The sequence below is a fragment of the Procambarus clarkii genome, chromosome 19 (genome assembly GCF_040958095.1).
Source record: "Procambarus clarkii isolate CNS0578487 chromosome 19, FALCON_Pclarkii_2.0, whole genome shotgun sequence".
Taxonomy (NCBI): Eukaryota; Metazoa; Arthropoda; class Malacostraca; order Decapoda; family Cambaridae; genus Procambarus; species Procambarus clarkii.
The window spans coordinates 33,330,699-33,356,706 of NC_091168.1; the positions used below are offsets into that span (position 1 = coordinate 33,330,699).

Sequence of the window (26,008 nt, forward strand, 5' to 3'; positions counted from 1 at the left end):
CACCACTATCAACAACAACAACACCAACAACACCGCCACCAACAACAACACCACCACCAACAACAACAACACCACAACCAGCATCGCCACCACGAACACCACCAGCAACAACAACACCAACACCTGGTTGATGGGGTTCTGGGAGTTCTTCTACTCCCCAAGCCCGGCCCGAGGCCAGGCTCGACTTGTGAGAGTTTGGTCCACCAGGCTGTTGCTTGGAGCGGCCCGCAGGGCCACGTACCCACCACAGCCCGGCTGATCCGGAACTTCTCTTAGAAAACCGTCCAGTTTTCTCTTGAAGATGTCCACGGTTGTTCCGGCAATATTTCTTATGCTCGCTGGGAGGACGTTGAACAACCGCGGACCCCTGATGTTTATACAGTGCTCTCTGATTGTGCCTATGACACCTCTGCTCTTCACAGGTTCAATCTTGCATTTTCTTCCATATCGTTCACTCCAGTACGTTGTTATTTTACTGTGTAGATTTGGGACCTGACCCTCCAGTATTTTCCAGGTGTATATTATTTGGTATCTCTCTCGTCTCCTTTCTAGAGAGTACATTTGGAGAGCTTTGAGACGATCCCAATAATTTAGGTGTTTTATCTCGTCTATGCGTGCCGTATATGTTCTCTGTATTCCCTCTATTTCAGCAATCTCTCCTGCTCTGAAGGGGGAAGTGAGTACTGAGCAGTACTCGAGACGGGACAGCACAAGTGACTTGAAGAGTACAACCATTGTGATGGGATCCCTGGATTTGAAAGTTCTCGTAATCCATCCGATCATTTTTCTGGCTGACGCGATATTTGCTTGGTTATGCTCCCTAAACGTTAGATCGTCGGACATCATTATTCCCAAATCCTTGACATGCTGTTTTCCTACTATGGGAAGATTCGATTGTGTTTTGTACCCTGTATTATGTTTCAGATCCTCATTTTTGCCGTACCTGAGTACCTGAAATTTATCACTGTTAAACATCATGTTATTTTCTGCTGCCCAATCAAAAACTTTGTTGACATCTGCTTGTAGTTTTTCAATGTCTTCAGCAGAGGTAATTTTCATGCTGATTTTTGTGTCATCTGCAAAGGACGACACGAAGCTGTGGCGTGTATTTTTGTCTATATCAGATATGAGAATAAGGAACAGTAGCGGTGCAAGGACTGTACCTTGAGGTACAGAGCTTTTAACATCGCTTGGACTCGATTTTATCTGATTGACTGTTACTCTTTGTGTTCTGTTCGACAGGAAATTGAGTATCCAGCGTCCTACTTTTCCAGTTATTCCCATTGACCTCATTTTGTGAGCTATCACCCCATGGTCACATTTGTCGAACGCCTTTGCAAAGTCTGTGTATACAACATCTGCATTTTGCTTTTCTTCTAGGGCTTCTGTGATTTTGTCATAGTGGTTGAGTAACTGTGACAGACAGGATCTTCCCGCTCTAAATCCATGTTGTCCTGGATTGTGCAATTCATTGTTTTCCATAAAACTAGAAATCTGATTCCTAATCACTCTTTCAAACACTTTTATTATGTGTGATGTTAGTGCAACTAGCCTATAATTTTTTGCCAAGGCTTTACTCCCCCCCTTGTGCAACGGAGCTATATCTGCAGATTTAAGTGCTGACACCACCACGACCAACACCAAAAACACCACCAACACCCACAACACCACCAACAACACCACCACCACCACCAACAACACCACCACCAACACCAACAACACCAACACCAGCACCAACACCAACAACACCGCCACCAACACCAACAACACACCAACAACACCAAAACCACCAACAACACCACCAACACCGCCACCAACAACACCACGACCAACACCAACAACACCACCACCAACACCCACAGCACCACCAACAACACCACCAACAACACCAACACCACCAACACCAACAACACCAACACCAACAACACCACCAACACCAACACCGCCACCAACAACACCACGACCAACACCAACAACACCACCACCAACACCCACAGCACCACCAACAACACCACCAACAACACCAACATCAACAACACCAACAACACCAACACCACCAACACCAACACCAACAACACCAACACCACCACCAACAACACCAACAACACCACCACCAACAACAACAACAACACCAACACCACCAACACCAACAACACCGCCACCAACACCAACAACACCAACAACAACAACAACACCACAACCAACAACACCAACAACACCACCACCAACAACACCAACAACACCAACACCAACAACACCACCAACAACACCAACACCCAACAACACCACCAACAACACCAACACCACAACCAACACCAACAACACAACACCAGCATCACCACCACCAACACCAGCACCACCACCAACAACACCACCACCAACACCACCATCAACGCCACCATCAACACCACCACCATCAACACCACCACCAACAACAACAACACCGCCACCAACAACAACTCCAACACCAACAACACCACCAACAACACCGCCACCAACAACAACTTCACCACCAACAACAACACCACCACCAACAACACCAAAACCACCAACAACACCACCAACAAAAACATCACCACCACCAACAACACCACCAACAAAAACACCACCACCACCAACAACACCAACAACAACACCGCCACCAACACCACCAACAACAACACCAACATCACCACCAACACCAACAACACCGCCACCAACAACAACACCGCCACCACCAACAACAACACCGCCACCAACAACACCACCAACACCAACACCAATAACACCACAAACAACACCAACACCACCACCACAACCAACACCAACAACACCACCACCACCAACACCAACACCAATAACACCACCAACAACACCAACACCACCACCAACAACAACACCAACACCACCACCACCAACAACAACACCACCAACAACACCACCAACACCCAACAACACCAACAACACCGACACCACCACCACCACCACCAACACCGCCACCAACAACAACAACACCAACAACACCACCACCAACAACACCACCAACAACACCACCAACAACACCGCCACCAACAACAACACCACCATATATATGATGTAACTATATAACCTGAGCTTCTAAAAGCACCTTCATCACCTTCAGTGATTAAGTGCTTAATTGCACACTAGTTTCTTTATCAGCTATCTCACCCTGTCAGAGAAAATGAGACAGATGTATGTGAATGCATGTGTGTGTGTATATATGTATGTATATGTGTGTGTATGTATATGTATGGGTATAAAGTATATATGGAAGCTGATCAGAATTACATTTCACCTTTGTGAATGTACATTAATAACACTATGTAAAAGACACATCTAACACTTTATGTAGGACATACGTAAATCTGTGTATCTATGTATTTACGTATGTAGGTTAGCTTAGCATTTTAAAAGCACCGAATCACCTTCTGTGGTTGATTATTCAATAAACACTTGAACTATATGTTTAACACATCTCTCACCCTGTCCATGGAGGACAGAAGAAAATGTATATATGCTGGTTAGCATTGTAAATGTGTGGCCACGTCTGTGGTAGAAAATAATAATAATAATAATAATAAAAAACACCACCACCACTAACAACAACAACAACGACGACAGCAACAACACCACCAACACCACCAACAGCACCACCAACAACACCACCAACAGCACCACCAACAACACCACCAACAACACCACCACCACTAACAACAACAACAACAACAACAACGACAGCAACAACACCACCACCAACAACACCACCACCACTAACAACAACAACAACAACAACAACGACAGCAACAACACCACCACCAACAACACCACCACCACTAACAACAACAACAACAACAACAACGACAGCAACAACACCACCACCAACAGCACCACCACCAACAACAACAACACCACCAACAACAACAACAACAACACCACCAACAACAACACCACCAACAACAACAACACCACCATCAACAACACCACCAACAACAACACCACCAACAACACCACCACCACTAACAACACCACCAACAACAACACCACCACCACCAACAGCACCACCAACAACACCACCAACAACACCACCACCACTAACAACAACAACAACAACAACGACAGCAACAACACCACCACCAACAACACCACCACCAACAACAACAACACCACCAACAACAACAACAACAACACCACCAACAACAACACCACCAACAACAACAACACCACCATCAACAACACCACCAACAACAACAACACCAACACCACCAACAACACCACCACCACCAACAACAACACCACCAACAACACCACCACCAACACCACCACCAACAACACCACCAACAACAACAACAACACCAACAACAACACCAACACCACCAACAACAACACCAACACCACCAACAACACCACCACCACCAACAACACCACCACCACCAACAACAACACCACCACCAACAACACCACCACCAACAACACCAACAACACCACCAACAACACCAACAGCAACACCAACAACACCACCAACACCAACAACACCACCAACAACACCACCAACAACACCACCACCAACAACACCACCACCAACACCACCAACAACACCAACAACACCACCAACACCACCAACAACACCACCAACAACACCAACAACAACAACACCAACAACAACACCAACACCAACACCACCAACAACACCAACAACAACAACACCAACACCACCAACAACACCACCACCAACAACACCACCACCAACAACACCACCACCAACAACACCACTAACAACAACAACACCACCAACAACACCACCAACAACAACAACACCAACAACAACACCACCAAAACCAACACCAACACCACCACCAACAACTACACCAACAACAACACCAACAACAACAACACCACCAAAACCAACAACAACACCACCAAAACCAACAACACCACCTACACCAACAACAACACCAACAACACCACCAAACCAACACCAACAACAACAACACCAACAACACCAACACCAATAACAACACCAACAACAACACCAACAACAACACCACCAACACCAACAACAACACCACCAACAACAACAACACCAACACCAACAACAACACCACCAACAACAACACCACAAACAACAACACCAACACCAACACCAACAACAACACCAACAACAACAACAACACCAACAACAACACCACCATCAACACCAACAACAACACCAACACCACCAACAACACCACCATCAACACCACTAACAACAACACCACCAACACCAACACCAACAACACCACCACCAACAACACCAACAACACCACCACCAACAACAACAACACCAACAACACCACCACCAACAACACCACCAACAACAACACCAACAACAACTCCACCACCAACAACAACAACACCAACAACAACAACACCACCAAAACCAACACCAACAACACCACCACCAACAACAACAACAACAACACCAACAACAACACCACCAAAACCAACACCACCACCAACAACAACACCAACAACACCAACAACAACACCACCAAAACTAACAACAACACCACCAAAACCAACAACAACACCACCACCACCAACAACAACAACAACACCACCAAACCAACACCAACAACAACAACACCAACAACACCAACACCAACAACAACACCACCAACACCAACAACAACACCACCAACAACAACACCACCACCAACACCAACAACAACACCACCAACAACACCACCACCAACAACAACACCACCAACAACAACAACACCAACAACAACAACACCACCACCACCAACAACAACAACAACAACAACACCAACAACAACATCACCAACACTAACAACACCACCAACAACACCACCACCAACAACACCAACAACACCACCAACAACAACACCACCATCAACAACACCACCAACAACATCAACAACACCACCATCAACACCAACAACAACACCATCAACAACACCACCATCAAAACCACTAACAACAACAACAACAACACCACCAACACCACCACCAACAACACCACCAACAACAACACCACCAACAACACCAACATCAACAACAACACCACCAACAACAACAACACCACCACCACCAACAACACCAACAACACCACCAACAACAACACCAACAACAACAACAACACCAACAACAACACCAACAACAACACCACCACCAACAACAACAACACCAACAACAACATCACCAACACTAACAACACCACCAACAACACCACCACCACCAACACCACCGCCAACAACACCACCACCAACAACACCAACACCACCAACAACAACAACACCACCACCAACAACAACACCACCAACACCATCACCAACAACACCACCACCAACAACAACACCACCAACAACACCAACACCAACACCACCAACAACAACAACACCAACACCAACAACACTACCACCAACACCACCAACAACACCACCAACAACACCACCAACAACATCTGAAAGTCACACCAACAACAACAACACCACCAACACCAACACCAAAACAACACCACCACCACCAACAACACCAACAACAACAACACCAACAACAACACCAACACCAACACCACCAACAACACCAACAACACCACCAACACCACCAACAACAACAACACCAACATCAACACCAACAACACCACCAACACCAACAACACCAACACCAACACCACCAACAACACCAACAACACCACCAACACCAACACCACCACCAACAACAACACCACCAACAACAACACCACCACCAACAACACCACCAATAACAACACCACCAACACTAACACCAACACCACCAACACCAACACCACCAACAACACCAACAACAACACCAACAACAACACCAACAACACCACCAACAACACCACCACCAACAACAACAACAACAACAACACCACCAACAACACCACCAATAACAGCACCACCAACACCAACAACACCACCAACACCAACACCAACAACAACACCAACACCAACACCACCACCAACAACACCACCAACAACAACACCACCAACAACAACTCCACCAATAACAGCACCACCAACACCAACACCAACACCACCAACACCAACACCACCAACAACACCAACAACAACACCAACAACAACACCAACAACACCACCACCACCAACAACAACAACACCAACACCAACAACAACAACACCAACAACAACAACACCAACAACAACACCACCACCAACAACACCACCAATAACAACACCACCAACACCAACAACACCACCAACACCAACAACAACACCAACAACACCAACACCACCAACAACACCAACAACAACACCAACAACAACACCAACAACACCACCACCAACAACACCAGCAACAACACCACCAACACCACCACCAACACCACCAACACCAACACCACCAACAACACCAACACCACCAACACCACCAACAACATCAACAACACCAACACCAACAACACCAACACCAAAAACACCGCCAACAACATCAACAACACCAACACCAACACCAACAACACCAACACCACCAACACCACCAACAACATCAACAACACCAACACCAACAACACCAACACCAACAACAACACCAACAACAACACCAATAACAACACCAACACCAACAACAACAACAACACCACCAACACCGCCAACAACACCAACAACACCAACACCAACAACAACACCAACACCACCAACAACACCAACAACACCACCAACACCAACAACACCACCACCAACACCAACAACAACAACACCAACAACAACACCAACACCACCACCAACAACACCACCAACACTAACAACAACACCAACACCAACAACAACAACAACACCAACAACACCAACAACACCACCAACACCAACAACAACAACAACACCAATAACAACACCACCACCACCAACAACAACAACACCACCAACAACACCAAGAACACCACCAACACCAACATTAACAACACCACCAACAACACCAACAACACCACCAACAACAACAACACCACCAACAACACCACCAACACCAACAACACCAACAGCACCACCAACACCACCAACACCAACACCACCAACAACACCACCAACACCAACAACAACAACACCAACAACAACACCAACAACAACACCAACACCAACACCAACAACACCAACACCAACACCACCAACACCAACACCAACACCAACATTAACAACACCAACAACACCAACACCAACACCAACACCAACATTAACAACACCAACAACACCAACACCAACAACAACACCACCAACACCAACAACACCACCAACAACACCACCACCAACAACACCAACACCAACAACAACAACACCAACAACAACACCAACAACAACAACAACACCAACACCAACACCAACAACAGCAACACCAACACCAACAACACCAACACCACGACCAACACCAACACCAACAACAACAACACCAACAACAACAACACCAACAACAACACCAACACCAACAACAACAACACCAACAACAACACCAACACCAACACCAACAACACCAACACCACCACCAACACCAACAACAACAACACCACTAACAACAACAACACCAACATCAACACCAACAACACCAACACCACCACCAACACCAACAACAACAACACCACTAACAACAACAACACCAACACCAACACCAACAACACCAACACCACCACCAACACCAACACCAACAACAACAACAACAACAACACCAACACCAACAACAACACCAACACCAACACCAACACCAACAACAACAACACCAACAACAACACCAACAACACCACCACCAACAACAATAACACCAACAACACCACCAACACCAACAACAACAACACCACTAACAACAACAACACCAACATCAACACCAACAACAACACCAACACCAGCAACACCACCAACAACAACAACACCAACATCAACACCAACACCACCACCAACACCACCACCAACAACACCACCAACAACAACACCAACAACAACACCAACAACAACACCAACAACACCAACAACAACACCAACAACACCAACAACAACACCAACAACACCACCAACAACAACACCAACAACACCACCAACAACAACACCAACACCACCAACAACAACACCAACAACACCAACAACAACACCAACAACACCACCAACAACAACACCAACAACACCACCAACAACAACACTAACAACACCACCAACAACAACACCAACAACAACACCAACAACAACACCAACAACAACACCAACAACAACACCAACAACACCAACAACAACACCAACAACACCACCAACAACAACACCAACAACACCACCAACAACAACACCAACAACACCACCAACAACAACACCAACAACACCACCAACACCAACAACAACACCAACAACACCAACAACAACACCAACAATAACACCAACAACACCAACAACAACAACACCACTAACAACAACAACACCAACATCAACACCAACAACAACACCAACACCAGCAACACCACCAACAACAACAACACCAACATCAACACCAACACCACCAACAACAACACCAACAACAACACCAACAACAACACCAACAACAACACCAACAACAACACCAACAACACCACCAACACCAACACCAACAACAACACCATTAACATCACCACCATCAACACCAACAACAACACCAACAACACCACCAACACCAACAACAACACTAACAATAACACCATTAACATCACCACCATCAACACCAACAACAACACCAACAACACCACCAACACCAACAACAACACCAACAATAACACCATTAACATCACCACCATCAACACCAACAACAACACCAACAACACCACCAACACCAACAACAACACCAACAATAACACCATTAACATCACCACCATCAACACCAACAACAACAACAACACCAACAACACCACCAACAACACCTGAAAGTCACACCTGTACAGTAGTAATGGCCACGAAGTGACCTAGGTCAGGTCGTGTGAAGTTGACCTGGTTGCTGCTAAGCTCATAATTGCAGGCGGGTAGCCGGTGGGTCCTTCAAACAACCCGCCTGTTGTAGGTGTGGCTTGGTAGAGTGCCTGGGACTATCTACTTGTGGGCGGAGTTAGCTAGTTGGTCCCCAATAAATACCAGGGAGCTGTACACTAGACAGGAGAGCGATAGGAGAGCACCAGAGCTCTGCTGCTCTCCTATCAGAGCAGAGCAGAAGACAGCAGCCGAGATAGGCTGTCGGCCGGACGGGGGGGGGGGTGACTGCTTGACAACTGCTTGACAACTGCAGACCCTCCCCCCCCCTCTCTATGCAACTTTGACTCAGTCCTCGCTGAGTGACTGTGCAGGTGACTTAGTCGTGTTTACTAGTGTTGTGTGACTCAGGGAGTAGACAGCTGTAGTGGTATCGAATTCTTGGGTAATGACTCACTTTGTATATTAATAATGAACCTTCAGTTCGATGGGTTGAATTCTGATATTTATCATGCTAAATAAATAATAGATTCACTTACTTTTAATTTGATTTTAATTGTGTTGCCGAGTTCTTGGAATTGCTGATATATGGCAAACCTGTGTGTAGATTACTCTGGAGTTATGGACTTACAGTATCTTACATGGAACATGATTCCAGTTGACTGGTGGCAGCCCTTCTACTATCTACTTTTCTATTCTACCTATCTACCCTTCTACCTCCTACTCCCTCTCCTCTCTTTCCGCTTCTCTCCCCCTTTCACCTGACGACCCTCCTTACTCCTCCCACCTACTCCTACCACCTCTCTACCTCCCTCACCCCAAACCCTCACTCATTACCTCATTATCCATTTCTTTCCTTTCGGTTCTCTTATACGTTTGTGGCAGTGAAATGTTCTAGAGTTCTGTGGAGTTGCGGGCAGCGGATCAGGTACAAGGCCTTGTGGGTGTAGCACCAAGGTGGTCAAGTACCCAGGGTACAAGGTGTTGAACTAGAGAGGTTGTGGCAGGAACTCTGGGGGTGCTCTAGAAGAGTTAACTGGGGGCGGGGTAATGGACAAAAGAGAGCTGTTTTCCCCCACCCCCCCGTTACAACAACACCACAACCACCACCAACAACAACAACAACACCACAACCACCACCAACAACAACAACACCACCAACAACACCACCAACAACACCACCAAGAGTGTGTCAACAGCGGCTCAGGAACGAATCTTCAATCCCAGTAGCAAACACAGTGAGGAGGACCAGGCTCCTCTCTCTTTCTCTCTCTCTCTCTCTCTCTCTCTCTCTCTCTCTCTCTCTCTCTCTCTCTCTCTCCTTCTCTCCTTCTCTCTCTCTCTCTCTCTCTCTCTCTCTCTCTCTCTCTCTCTCTCTCTCTCTCTCTCTCTCTCTCTCTCTCTCTCTCTCTCTCTCTCTTTGTGGTGTGGTTCTGGGTTCCCCTCTCTCCCATGTTCTTGCCAGCCTCTACATGGAATACTTCGAAACTGTTCTTCTTCTCACTGTTGATACTCGTCCGTTTCTGTGGCTTGGCTATGTTGATGACATTTTGGCTCTATGGCCTCATGACCTTAGTCTTTTCCAGCCTTTCCTCGCATCTCTTAACAATCTGGCTCCTTCCATCTGTTTCAAATCTGAGTGGGAATCTAATTCCCTCATTCTTTTTCTTGACGTTCATGTTCACAGGTCTGTGTCTGAGTTCTCTTTCTCTGTCTACCACAAACCCATGCATAGTGGCATGTACATTCACTTCTTTTCCTACCATCCTCCCACTTTTTTTCCTACCATCCTCCTTCTGTTAAGAAAAGTGTCCTCGTCTCTCTCTTCCTCCGCGCTCTACGCCTCAGCGACCCTCAGTTTCCTGATTCTGAAATTGCCTTTATCTACAAACCTTTCTCTCGCCTTGGTTACCCTTTGCATATCATCAACTGTGTCTACTCTCAAGCTAAACGAAATTTCTTTCATCCTAAACCTGCTTCCAACACTAGTAGCACTGTGCTCTACCTTCCCTTCATATCTGAACTCAAAACTTTTACTAATACCTTTCGTCCTCTTGACATAAATCTCGCCTTACGACAAACTAACACACTTCCTAGCAATCTAGTTCACACTGCTCCTCCTGCTTCTAATGCTGCTGGTGTCTACACTATTTCCTGTTCATCTTGTCCTCTCCAACACTTTGGTGAAACTGGCCGTACACTGAATGACAGACTTAAGGAACACAAGAGAAGTGCTAAGTCTGCAGACACTAACAATGCTCTCTTCTGTGTTCTTAGGGATTCTAATCATCCTCTTGATTGGTCTTCCTCTAAAATAATGTTTCCTGCCTGTACTCAACACAGACTCTGTCTTGTTGACTCAGCTCTAATACCCAACATGAACCTGAGTCCTGGCGTTGTTGCTGTTGAGTCTTCCCTTTAACACTATATACTCTAATGTTATAAACTTCTTAACAAACGTCACCTGACATAAGTCTATCCTTCCTTTTATCCTTATTTTTCTTTCTCTTGTTTCTTTTACGACCTCTTTCTTATTCCAATTATTGCCCCTTACCTTCCGTACCTTCTGCCCTTGTTCTTATCTTCCTCTAGGGTTTCCATCTCCTCACGTCTCTCTTGCTTACCTCGTCTTATCACAATCAACTTGATAATGATTCTTGACGGACCCAAACGTCGTCGTCTCTTCAATTTCTAGTGTGTGCTTTGGTCCACCCAAAATCATTTATATATATATATATATATATATATATATATATATATATATATATATATATATATATATATATATATATATATATATATATATATATATAATTGTCCTCATATCCCAGCTCCCTGTCTTCATATCCCTGCCGTAGATTCCATAGTCATACTGGTTCAGAACTTCCTCATAAGACCATTATCCTGGGATAATGTAATTGTCTCTTACCCAGATAAGATTAAGGTCGGTAATCAGTTCTCACCACCTGAGGTTCCAGAGGATCACCTCTTGAGAAGGGCAGGTAAACCACAGTAAACTACAGGTAAACCACTAACAGCTCAAGTCAATCATGAAATCACAATAATATGGTATTTATATGAAAAAATCTTTCAGAAGATTTGCCTGTGATTTTCTCGTGATTTTAGGGATATGGTCCATTGGGATAGTGAGCTTATGGACGGCAGTTCGAACCCGTCGTCGTGCTCCGAAGATTCTGCTCTTTAACAACGGTTTTGTATAATTGTTAACATAAAATGTTCAAGTAAGTGAAACATGGGTTGTAATCTCCGTAGAGTGATGGCGGTAATTTTACTCTTAAGCATTATTCTAATATGGTCCGACAGCTCAGCTAAGTGCGGTAGTGCACTGTGACTTGGTGTGGTACACCTGGAGTACACTGTGACCTGGTGTGGTACACCTGGAGTACACTGTGACCTGGTGTGGTATACTGTGACCTGGTGTGGTACACCTGGAGTATACTGTGACCTGGTGTGGTACACCTGGAGTACACTGTGACCTGGTGTGGTACACCTGGAGTACACTGTGACCTGGTGTGGTACACCTGGAGTATACTGTGACCTGGTGTGGTACACCTGGAGTACACCGTGACTTGGTGTGGTATACTTGTAGTATACTGTGACCTGGTGTGGTACACCTGGAGTATACTGTGACCTGGTGTGGTATACCTGGAGTACACTGTGACCTGGTGTGGTACACCTGGAGTACACTGTGACCTGGTGTGGTACACCTGGAGTATACTGTGACCTGGTTTGGTACACCTGGAGTACACTGTGACTTGGTGTGGTATACTTGTAGTATACTGTGACCTGGTGTGGTACACCTGGAGTACACTGTGACCTGGTGTGGTACACCTGGAGTACACTGTGACCTGGTGTGGTACACCTGGAGTACACTGTGACCTGGTGTGGTACACCTGGAGTACACTGTGACTTGGTGTGGTACACCTGGAGTATACTGTGACCTGGTTTGGTACACCTGGAGTACACTGTGACTTGGTGTGGTATACTTGTAGTATACTGTGACCTGGTGTGGTACACTTGTAGTATACTGTGACCTGGTGTGGTACACCTGCAGTACACTGTGACCTGGTGTGGTACGCTTGTAGTACACTGTGACCTGGTGTGGTACACCTGTAGTACACTGTGACCTGGTGTGGTACACCTGGAGTACACTGTGACCTGGTGTGGTACACCTGGAGTACACTGTGACCTGGTGTGGTACACTTGTAGTATACTGTGACCTGGTGTGGTACACCTGGAGTACACTGTGACCTGGTGTGGTACACCTGGAGTACACTGTGACCTGGTGTGGTACACTTGTAGTATACTGTGACCTGGTGTGGTACACCTGGAGTACACTGTGACCTGGTGTGGTACACTTGTAGTATACTGTGACCTGGTGTGGTACACCTGGAGTACACTGTGACCTGGTGTGGTACACCTGGAGTACACTGTGACCTGGTGTGGTACACTTGTAGTATACTGTGACCTTGTGTGGTACACCTGGAGTACACTGTGACCTGGTGTGGTACACTTGTAGTATACTGTGACCTGGTGTGGTACACCTGGAGTACACTGTGACCTGGTGTGGTACACCTGGAGTACACTGTGACCTGGTGTGGTACACTTGTAGCATACTGTGACCTGGTGTGGTACACCTGGAGTACACTGTGACCTGGTGTGGTACACTTGTAGTATACTGTGACCTGGTGTGGTACACCTGGAGTACACTGTGACCTGGTGTGGTACACCTGGAGTACACTGTGACCTGGTGTGGTACACCTGTAGTACACTGTGACCTGGTGTGGTACACCTGGAGTATACTGTGACTTGGTGTGGTACACCTGGAGTATACTGTGACTTGGTGTGGTACACTTGTAGTATACTGTGACCTGGTGTGGTACACCTGTAGTACACTGTGACCTGGTGTGGTACACCTGGAGTATACTGTGACTTGGTGTGGTACACCTGGAGTACACTGTGACCTGGTGTGGTACACTGTGACCTGGTGTGGTACACCTGGAGTACACTGTGACCTGGTGTGGTACACTTGTAGTATACTGTGACCTGGTGTGGTATACTGTGACCTGGTGTGGTATACTGTGACCTGGTGTGGTACACCTGTAGTACACTGTGACCTGGTGTGGTATACTGTGACCTGGTGTGGTACACCTGGAGTACACTGTGACCTGGTGTGGTACACTTGTAGTATACTGTGACCTGGTGTGGTACACCTGTAGTACACTGTGACCTGGTGTGGTACACTTGTAGTATACTGTGACCTGGTGTGGTACACCTGTAGTACACTGTGACCTGGTGTGGTACACTTGTAGCACACTGTGACCTGGTGTGGTACACCTGTAGTACACTGTCACCTGGTGTGGTACACCTGGAGTACACTGTGACCTGGTGTGGTACACCTGTAGTACACTGTGACCTGGTGTGGTACACCTGTAGTACACTGTGACCTGGTGTGGTACACCTGTAGTACACTGTGACCTGGTGTGGTACACCTGTAGTACACTGTGACCTGGTGTGGTACACCTGTAGTACACTGTGACCTGGTGTGGTATACTGTGACCTGGTGTGGTACACCTGTAGTACACTGTGACCTGGTGTGGTACACCTGTAGTACACTGTGACCTGGTGTGGTACACCTGTAGTGCACTGTGACCTGGTGTGCTACACTTGTAGTATACTGTGACCTGGTGTGGTACACCTGTAGTACACTGTGACCTGGTGTGGTACACCTGTAGTACACTGTGACCTGGTGTGGTATACTGTGACCTGGTGTGGTACACCTGTAGTACACTGTGACCTGGTGTGGTACACCTGGAGTACACTGTGACCTGGTGTGGTACACCTGGAGTACACCGTGACTTGGTGTGGTATACTTGTAGTATACTGTGACCTGGTGTGGTACACCTGGAGTATACTGTGACCTAGTGTGGTACACCTGGAGTACACTGTGACCTGGTGTGGTACACCTGGAGTACACTGTGACCTGGTGTGGTACACCTGGAGTATACTGTGACCTGGTTTGGTACACCTGGAGTACACTGTGACTTGGTGTGGTATACTTGTAGTATACTGTGACCTGGTGTGGTACACCTGGAGTACACTGTGACCTGGTGTGGTACACCTGGAGTACACTGTGACCTGGTGTGGTACACCTGGAGTACACTGTGACCTGGTGTGGTACACCTGGAGTACACTGTGACTTGGTGTGGTACACCTGGAGTATACTGTGACCTGGTTTGGTACACCTGGAGTACACTGTGACTTGGTGTGGTATACTTGTAGTATACTGTGACCTGGTGTGGTACACTTGTAGTATACTGTGACCTGGTGTGGTACACCTGCAGTACACTGTGACCTGGTGTGGTACGCTTGTAGTACACTGTGACCTGGTGTGGTACACCTGTAGTACACTGTGACCTGGTGTGGTACACCTGGAGTACACTGTGACCTGGTGTGGTACACCTGGAGTACACTGTGACCTGGTGTGGTACACTTGTAGTATACTGTGACCTGGTGTGGTACACCTGGAGTACACTGTGACCTGGTGTGGTACACCTGGAGTACACTGTGACCTGGTGTGGTACACTTGTAGTATACTGTGACCTGGTGTGGTACACCTGGAGTACACTGTGACCTGGTGTGGTACACTTGTAGTATACTGTGACCTGGTGTGGTACACCTGGAGTACACTGTGACCTGGTGTGGTACACCTGGAGTACACTGTGACCTGGTGTGGTACACTTGTAGTATACTGTGACCTGGTGTGGTACACCTGGAGTACACTGTGACCTGGTGTGGTACACTTGTAGTATACTGTGACCTGGTGTGGTACACCTGGAGTACACTGTGACCTGGTGTGGTACACCTGGAGTACACTGTGACCTGGTGTGGTACACTTGTAGCATACTGTGACCTGGTGTGGTACACCTGGAGTACACTGTGACCTGGTGTGGTACACTTGTAGTATACTGTGACCTGGTGTGGTACACCTGGAGTACACTGTGACCTGGTGTGGTACACCTGGAGTACACTGTGACCTGGTGTGGTACACCTGTAGTACACTGTGACCTGGTGTGGTACACCTGGAGTATACTGTGACTTGGTGTGGTACACCTGGAGTATACTGTGACTTGGTGTGGTACACTTGTAGTATACTGTGACCTGGTGTGGTACACCTGTAGTACACTGTGACCTGGTGTGGTACACCTGGAGTATACTGTGACTTGGTGTGGTACACCTGGAGTACACTGTGACCTGGTGTGGTACACTGTGACCTGGTGTGGTACACCTGGAGTACACTGTGACCTGGTGTGGTACACTTGTAGTATACTGTGACCTGGTGTGGTATACTGTGACCTGGTGTGGTATACTGTGACCTGGTGTGGTACACCTGTAGTACACTGTGACCTGGTGTGGTATACTGTGACCTGGTGTGGTACACCTGGAGTACACTGTGACCTGGTGTGGTACACTTGTAGTATACTGTGACCTGGTGTGGTACACCTGTAGTACACTGTGACCTGGTGTGGTACACCTGGAGTACACTGTGACCTGGTGTGGTACACTTGTAGTATACTGTGACCTGGTGTGGTACACCTGTAGTACACTGTGACCTGGTGTGGTACACTTGTAGTACACTGTGACCTGGTGTGGTACACCTGTAGTACACTGTCACCTGGTGTGGTACACCTGGAGTACACTGTGACCTGGTGTGGTACACCTGGAGTACACTGTGACCTGGTGTGGTACACCTATAGTACACTGTGACCTGGTGTGGTACACCTATAGTACACTGTGACCTGGTGTGGTACACCTGGAGTACACTGTGACCTGGTGTGGTACACTGTGACCTGGTGTGGTACACCTATAGTACACTGTGACCTGGTGTGGTACACCTGGAGTATACTGTGACCTGGTGTGGTACACCTGGAGTATACTGTGACTTGGTGTGGTACACCTGGAGTACACTGTGACCTGGTGGGTACACTGTGACCTGGTGGGTACACTGTGACCTGGTGTGGTACACTGTGACCTGGTGGGTACACTGTGACCTGGTGTGGTACACTGTGACCTGGTGTGGTACACTGTGACCTGGTGGGTACACTGTGACCTGGTGTGGTACACTGTGACCTGGTGGGTACACTGTGACCTGGTGTGGTACACTGTGACCTGGTGTGGTACACCTGGAGTACACTGTGACCTGGTATGGTACACCTGGAGTACACTGTGACCTGGTGTGGTACACTGTGACCTGGTGTGGTACACTGTGACCTGGTGTGGTACACTGTGACCTGGTGTGGTACACTGTGACCTGGTGTGGTACACTGTGACCTGGTGTGGTACACTGTGACCTGGTGTGGTACACCTGTAGTACACTGTGACCTGGTGTGGTACACTGTGACCTGGTGTGGTACACCTGTAGTACACTGTGACCTGGTGTGGTACACTGTGACCTGGTGTGGTACACTGTGACCTGGTGTGGTACACTGTGACCTGGTGTGGTACACTGTGACCTGGTGTGGTACACCTGTAGTACACTGTGACCTGGTGTGGTACACCTATAGTACACTGTGACCTGGTGTGGTACACTGTGACCTGGTGTGGTACACCTATAGTACACTGTGACCTGGTGTGGTACACTGTGACCTGGTGTGGTACACTGTGACCTGGTGTGGTACACCTGTAGTACACTGTGACCTGGTGTGGTACACCTGTAGTACACTGTGACCTGGTGTGGTACACCTATAGTACACTGTGACCTGGTGTGGTACACTGTGACCTGGTGTAGTACACTGTGACCTGGTGTGGTACACCTGTAGTACACTGTGACCTGGTGTGGTACACCTGTAGTACACTGTGACCTGGTGTGGTACACCTATAGTACACTGTGACCTGGTGTGGTACACTGTGACCTGGTGTGGTACACTGTGACCTGGTGTGGTACACTGTGACCTGGTGTGGTACACCTGTAGTACACTGTGACCTGGTGTGGTACACCTATAGTACACTGTGACCTGGTGTGGTACACTGTGACCTGGTGTGGTACACCTATAGTACACTGTGACCTGGTGTGGTACACTGTGACCTGGTGTGGTACACTGTGACCTGGTGTAGTACACTGTGACCTGGTGTAGTACACTGTGACCTGGTGTGGTACACTGTGATCTGGTGTGGTACACCTATAGTACACTGTGACCTGGTGTGGTACACTGTGACCTGGTGTGGTACACTGTGACCTGGTGTAGTACACTGTGACCTGGTGTGGTACACTGTGACCTGGTGTGGTACACCTGTAGTACACTGTGATCTGGTGTGGTACACCTATAGTACACTGTGACCTGGTGTGTACACTGTGACCTGGTGTGGTACACTGTGACCTGGTGTGGTACACTGTGACCTGGTGGGTACACTGTGACCTGGTGTGGTACACTGTGACCTGGTGTGTACACTGTGACCTGGTGTGGTACACTGTGACCTGGTATGGTACACTTGTGAGGATATTCTAGCCATACATTTTATATTTAATGTAGTCTGATCAACAAGACTGTAATTCATACAACATACCGCGAATCGCGGCGTGCGACAGCCTGGTTGATCACCAACCTAAACGCCTGGTCAGAGACCGGGCCGCGGTGACACTGATCCACGTAACCAACTATTCAAGTTGAACTGCTAGACATACTTGTAGCCCCAAAGTAGTGAGAAAAACACTGTATGCAGCTTATTCTGCATGATGTATCCTTGTAAGGTTTATTACTGACATTAACGTATATATGGAATCGAACCAGCGTTTGGAGTGATGCAAGATGCGTGTCGAGTTCCACCCGCAGCTCCAAATAAATTTCAGAGACAAGTGTCAGAGTGGTTGACAAATGGAATGCATTAGGAAGTGATGTGGTGGAGGCTGACTCCATACACAGTTTCAAGTGTAGATATGATAGAGCCCATCTCTCTCTGTCTCTCTCTCTGTCTCTCTCTCTGTCTCTCTCTCTGTCTCTCTCTGTCTCTCTCTCTGTCTCTCTCTCTGTCTCTCTCTCTGTCCAGTTCCACTGTTATGATTTCCTTGTGTAAGATTCCTGTTTATTCTTATATTATTATTTTTCTACCACAGACGTGGCCAGACATTTACAATGCTAACCAGCATATATACATGTTCTTCTGTCCTCCCTGGACAGGGTTGTTGATGTGTTAAACATGTAGTTCAGTGATTTATTGAACAATCAACAACTTAGTGATTGTAGTGCTTTTAAAATGCTAATTTAACATGATTCCTGGATGTGATTCACTGACAGCTCGACAACATATGCCAAACTGCTCCTTTAAGTGATCTTAGAAAAACCTTTGTTGACGTGATATAAAATCATCTCAAATTTAAACTTAGCGAAATTACACGTTACTTTTACGTCCACTTAATGGAACTTAACACAAAACTTTGTTGTTACTACACTTTGGGCTGTGGAGTCCGTAGAGTTTATTACAATATTTACCAGTCTCGGTAATTTTTGTAAGTTAACTGTGGGTTGTGGAGTCCGTAGAGTTCATCACTATATTTACCACTGTCAGTAAGTCTTGTAAGTTAACTGTGGGTTGTGGAGTCCGTAGAGTTCATCACTATATTTACCAGACTGTCAGTAAGTCTTGTAAGTTAACTGTGGGTTGTGGAGTCCGTAGAGTTCATGTCGCTATTAACTGTTTTTTTTCCTGTTTGGGGAGTATTTTTAGGTATGACGCTAATTCTTGACCTCAAACTATGTAACTATTTATATGGTCTCGGGTCGTTGTGTACCATGCTACCATAGTGTCACATATGTAGCTCATGACACACTATGTAGCCTTGTATATAATCTAGAGTAGCTATGTAAATATAGATGCTATTACGTATATTAAAACAATAAAGTAAGCCAGAGAAAACATCTAACAGTGTGAACAGTGATTGCCAGGATTGGGTTGAGCTACAGTTGCCTATGGCAGGTGTAGCCACACCTGTGGCAGGTGTAACCACACCTGTGGTAGGTGTAGCCACACCTGTGGCAGGTGGCTACAGGTGACCAGGAACTGGGGGCATGACCTCACTGCAATATTGAATGTCCAGTCATTAGATCAGTCAGACCTATCGGTATGTAGTATAGTTTGGGGTGTATCTGTGTCGTGGGGGTGTAAATGTGTCGTGGGGGTGTATCTATGTGTCGTGGGGGTGTATCTATGTTTCGTGGGGGTGTAAATGTGTCGTGGGGGTGTATCTATGTGTCGTGGGGGTGTATCTATGTGTCGTGGGGGTGTATCTATGTGTCGTGGGGGTGTATCTGTGTGTCGTGGGGGTGTATCTATGTGTCGTGGGGGTGTATCTATGTGTCGTGGGGGTGTATCTGTGTGTCGTGGGGGTGTATCTATGTGTCGTGGGGGTGTATCTGTGTGTCGTGGGGGTGTATCTGTGTGTCGTGGTTGTGCACCTATGGAGTGTGTGTCCCTCCTTGCACTCCAGGGACCTGTGTTTCTCGTTCTTGTTATTTATTGCATGTGTTGCATACTCACCCTCGCCGTAGTCTTGCAACAACGGTGCGCCATCTCAGGTGACGAGGCCCGCTCCGCCCCCCCGAGCCGGACATTGTTGTCCCTTATACCATGTGCTTGGCCCTTAGGTGCTCTGGCTCCAGGCTGGGGGCCCTTAGGTGCTCTGGCTCCAGGCTGGGCCCCTTAGGTGCTCTGGCTCCAGGCTGGGGCCCTTAGGTGCTCTGGCTCCAGGCTGGGGCCCTTAGGTGCTCTGGCTCCAGGCTGGGGGCCCTTAGGTGCTCTGGCTCCAGGCTGGGCCCCTTAGGTGCTCTGGCTCCAGGCTGGGGCCCTTAGGTGCTCTGGCTCCAGGCTGGGTCCCTTAGGTGCTCTGGCTCCAGGCTGGAGCCCTTAGGTGCTCTGGCTCCAGGCTGGGGCCCTTAGGTGCTCTGGCTCCAGGCTGGGGCCCTTAGGTGCTCTGGCTCCTGGCTGGGGCCCTTAGGTGCTCTGGCTCCAGGCTGGGGCCCTTAAGTGCTTTTGGCGCCACAGAGACGCCAAGACGCTACAGGGAGCATCTTGGCTCTATCACTAAACATAATTTTGTTTACAAAATTCACGTACGTTACTTTTCTCACGTTATATTTTTTCAAGTAATGTTTGCACTTATTTTTTTCCTCCTAAATTAACCGGTTTAAATATTTATTCTAATGTAAACAACAAAAAATGGGTTTAAATATTTGTCTGCCATGTTAAAATATGTTAATATTTGTCTGTTGACGTTTTCAGGTACACGAGAGAGAGGATCACATCCAGCGTACAGGGTTTAATACCATTACTTTGTTTTAAATCTTATTTTCACACTTTTAGATTAAGATTTCACAAAATATTTCACTGGTTAAATCACAGAGATAAGTTAAGGTCATTGGAATATATCCATAACGATTCCTGAATGATATATGAGGCATTTAAGGCGCTGGCAACGTGACTCGTGCGATGGGGGATGTGATCGAGTGATTTGTATCTTGCAAAGTCAACTGGTCACTTTCTCAAAAATCGTATATCCATAGGTTCGCAGTTTTGCCTCGAGGCACTTGTGTGTTTCCGTAAAGTCTGTTTGCACTCAAGATGTATGGGTTATGTAGTATGTGCGTTGGGAGAGTGTGAGAGTGTGGTGTTGGGGTGAGTGAGGGGAGGAGTGTAGTTGCTCCGCCGAGGGCGAAGGACACACTGATGACGTTGGCGGGAGCAACAGGTACCAGTGGTCCCGCCCACTAGGGGTTGCCATGTCTCTCCCGATGCAATCCAATATATATATATACATATATATATATATATATATATATATATATATATATATATATATATATATATATATATATATACATATATATATATATATATATATATATATATATATATATATATATATATATATATATATATATATATTTTGATTCATATACCTTATATATAATTGTATTAAGCGCGTCGTTTCTTTCCCGTTGTGAGGCAAATTTGTTTTATTGGGTGTATATATAGCGTAAAAAACTCGCTTTGATATAAATGCCACAAAACGTTATACGGGAAATAAGAATTAGGCAACTTTGCAGAGGCCGCGCATGCGCAGGAGCAGTTCAGCACTTGAGCATTTTTCTTGTACAAATTGAGAAACTTTAATCATACATAATTGCACATTTATAATATATTTAGTTTACAAGAAATAATAAAGGTATATTACTAATTTCCACAAGAACCAAAATAACAAGTCATTATAATGATTACATTAACCACAATAACATTTGACAGATCAATAACACAAAGATTCTCAATACATTAAGAATTCAGTTTATGGATTATTTTATAAAATTCAAAAAACACACCAGACAACATAACTTATTTGTGTCTTCAGAATCGAGCTATTAGCTCTTGGACCCCGCCTTTCTAACCACTCTACTGTTCCTCTATTATGTCTACTACACCGAGTGTTGTAGAGTACAGATATGAGGTAATGGCTGCCAGAAAGAGTCGTGGTAGTGACTTTTGACAAACCGGGAATTTGATATATTTATGATGGTAATCATCAAAGGATTATCATCATAGGATTCATCATATCATCAAATCATCAATATCATCAAAGATCATAGGATTACTACAGGCTATCTAAGGCCTAATATAGTACATATATGTGCTATACTAGGCCCTAGGATATATAAATGATCCCAAATGTGCCTTAGTCATCTGTACCATGATATGATTTCGTTCATTAAAATAAATAACATACAATGTTAAATATGAGACTAAGTATAACAGGAACGTCTGGAAATTTTGCACAGCCTGTGAAGGTCTCATAGATGCCTCACCAACCAGCTGTTATGTGGTCTCCCTGCAAAGTCTGCTGTTGTCTAGGCCGTTATACGCATCACTCAATCTTAAATTGTTGATCCTGACCCTTGGTGGTGGGTGTGATCCTGGGACCAGGGAGCCCCCTTCCTGCCTGTCTTGTCCTCATATCCCAGCTACTTGCTCTCGTATCCTAGTTCACTGACAAGCACACACACACACACACACACAGAACTAAGAACTCTTAGTCTCAGAACTAAGAGGCATGAGTTACGAGGAAAGGCTGCGGGAAATGTACCTTACGACACTGGAAGACAGAAGAGTAAGGGGAGACATGATCACAACCTACAAAATCCTCAGAGGAATCGACCGGGTAAACAAGGATAAATTATTCAACACCGGAGGGACGCGAACAAGGGGACACAGGTGAAAACTGAGTACCCACATGAGCCACAGAGACGTTAAAAGGAACTTTTTCAGTGTCAGAGCAGTTAACAGGTGGAATGCATTAGGCAGTGATGTGGTGGAGGCTGACTCCATACACAGTTTCAAGTGTAGATATGATAGAGCCCAGTAGGCTCAGGAACCTGTACACCATGTTGATTGACAGTTGAGAGGCGGGACCAAAGAGCCAAAGCTCAACCCCCGCAAGCACAACTAGGTTAGTACACACATTTGTTTACAGGCGTAGAGTCCTACATGTCGATGTTTGCGGATGACGCAAAGTTCATGAGAAGAGTTGTGACAGATGAGGATTGTAGGATCCTCCAAGAGGACCTGAAACAGGTTGGAGAGATGGTCAGAGAAATGACTACTGGAGTTCAACACGAGCAAATGTAAAGTTATGGAAATGGGACTAGGTGATAGGAGACCAAAGGGACAGTACACTATGAAGGGGAACAGCCTACCTGTGACGACGCGAGAAAGAGACCTGGGTGTGGACGTAACACCTAATCTATCTCCTGAGGCACATATAAATAGGATAACGACAGCAGCGTACTCTACACTGGCAAACGTTAGAACTTCATTCAGAAACTTAAGTAAGGAGGCTTTTAGGGCGCTTTACATTGCCTACGTGAGGCCAGTCTTAGAGTATGCCGCCTCATCATGGAGTCCCCATCTGAAGAAACACATAAGGAAACTGGAAAAGGTTCAGAGGTTTGCAACGAGACTCGTTCCAGAGTTACGAGGGATGGGGTATGAAGCAACCCGTTCTCGCACTTTCTTACAGTCAATATTGACTTATTAAATACGTGCATATGTGTCATACTAAACATACTAGTTTACCTTGAAAAGCTTCATAGAAAACACCGACCTTACCTAACCTTCTTAGTATGTTAAGATAAGTATCTTATTACTTCGTAATTACAATTATTACTTAACCTATACCTATAATAGGTTAAGTAATAATTGTAATTACGAAGCAATAAGATGCTTATCTTAACATACTAAGAAGGTTAGGTAAGGTCGGGGTTTTCTATGAAGCTTTTCAAGGTAAACTAGTATGTTTAGTATGTCACATATGCACCTATTTAATAAGTCAATATTGACTATACGAAAGTGCGAGAACGGGTTGTATGAGGAGCGCCTGAAGGAAATGTGCCTTATGACACTAGAAACAAGAAGGAAGAGGGGGGACATGATAGGAACGTATAAGATACTCAGAGGGATTGACAGAGTGGACATAGACGAAATGTTCACACGGAATAGTAACAGAACGAGGGGACATGGATGGAAGCTGGCAACTCAGATGAGTCACAGAGATGTTAGGAAGTTTTCTTTTAGCGTGAGAGTAGTGGGAAAATGGAATGCACTTCAGGAACAGGTTGTGGAAGCAAATACCATTCATAACTTTAAAACCAGGTATGATAGGGAAATGGGACAGGAGACAGGGCTAGACAGGCGAGATCCAAGAGTCAATGCTCGATCCTGCAAGCACAAGTAGGTGAGAACACACACACACACACACACACACACACACACACACACACACACACACACACACACACACACACACACACACATACACACACACATACACACACGTGTGTTTATCTATGAACTCTGCCACCGCCATTGGAGTTATGATAGCGCTTGATATCCCTCCCTCCGTGCCGTGATGGTGAAGGTCCTATACAACACTGTCCCCCTCACCATCACCTTGTCTCACTCCCGGTCACTATCCCTCACCTTAATCCTCCATCCCAACACCTGTC

General features: G+C 46.2%; 1 protein-coding gene across 3 annotated transcripts in view; it reads right to left on the reverse strand.

Annotated features, from left to right (window-relative positions):
• The window catches only part of Dhit (Double hit), a 251,234-nt gene that overhangs the window by 58,428 nt on the left and 166,798 nt on the right, over window positions 1-26,008 (reverse strand). The window contains exon 1 of one of the 3 annotated variants that reach the window (XM_045740982.2): window positions 21,498-22,667. The exons of the other annotated variants lie outside the window; for them this stretch is intronic. Coding sequence (XP_045596938.1) covers window positions 21,498-21,571 — 74 coding nt within the window. The 5' untranslated portion in view covers window positions 21,572-22,667. Of the gene's footprint in view, window positions 1-21,497; window positions 22,668-26,008 lie in introns of those variants that run through there. 3 annotated transcript variants of the gene reach the window in all.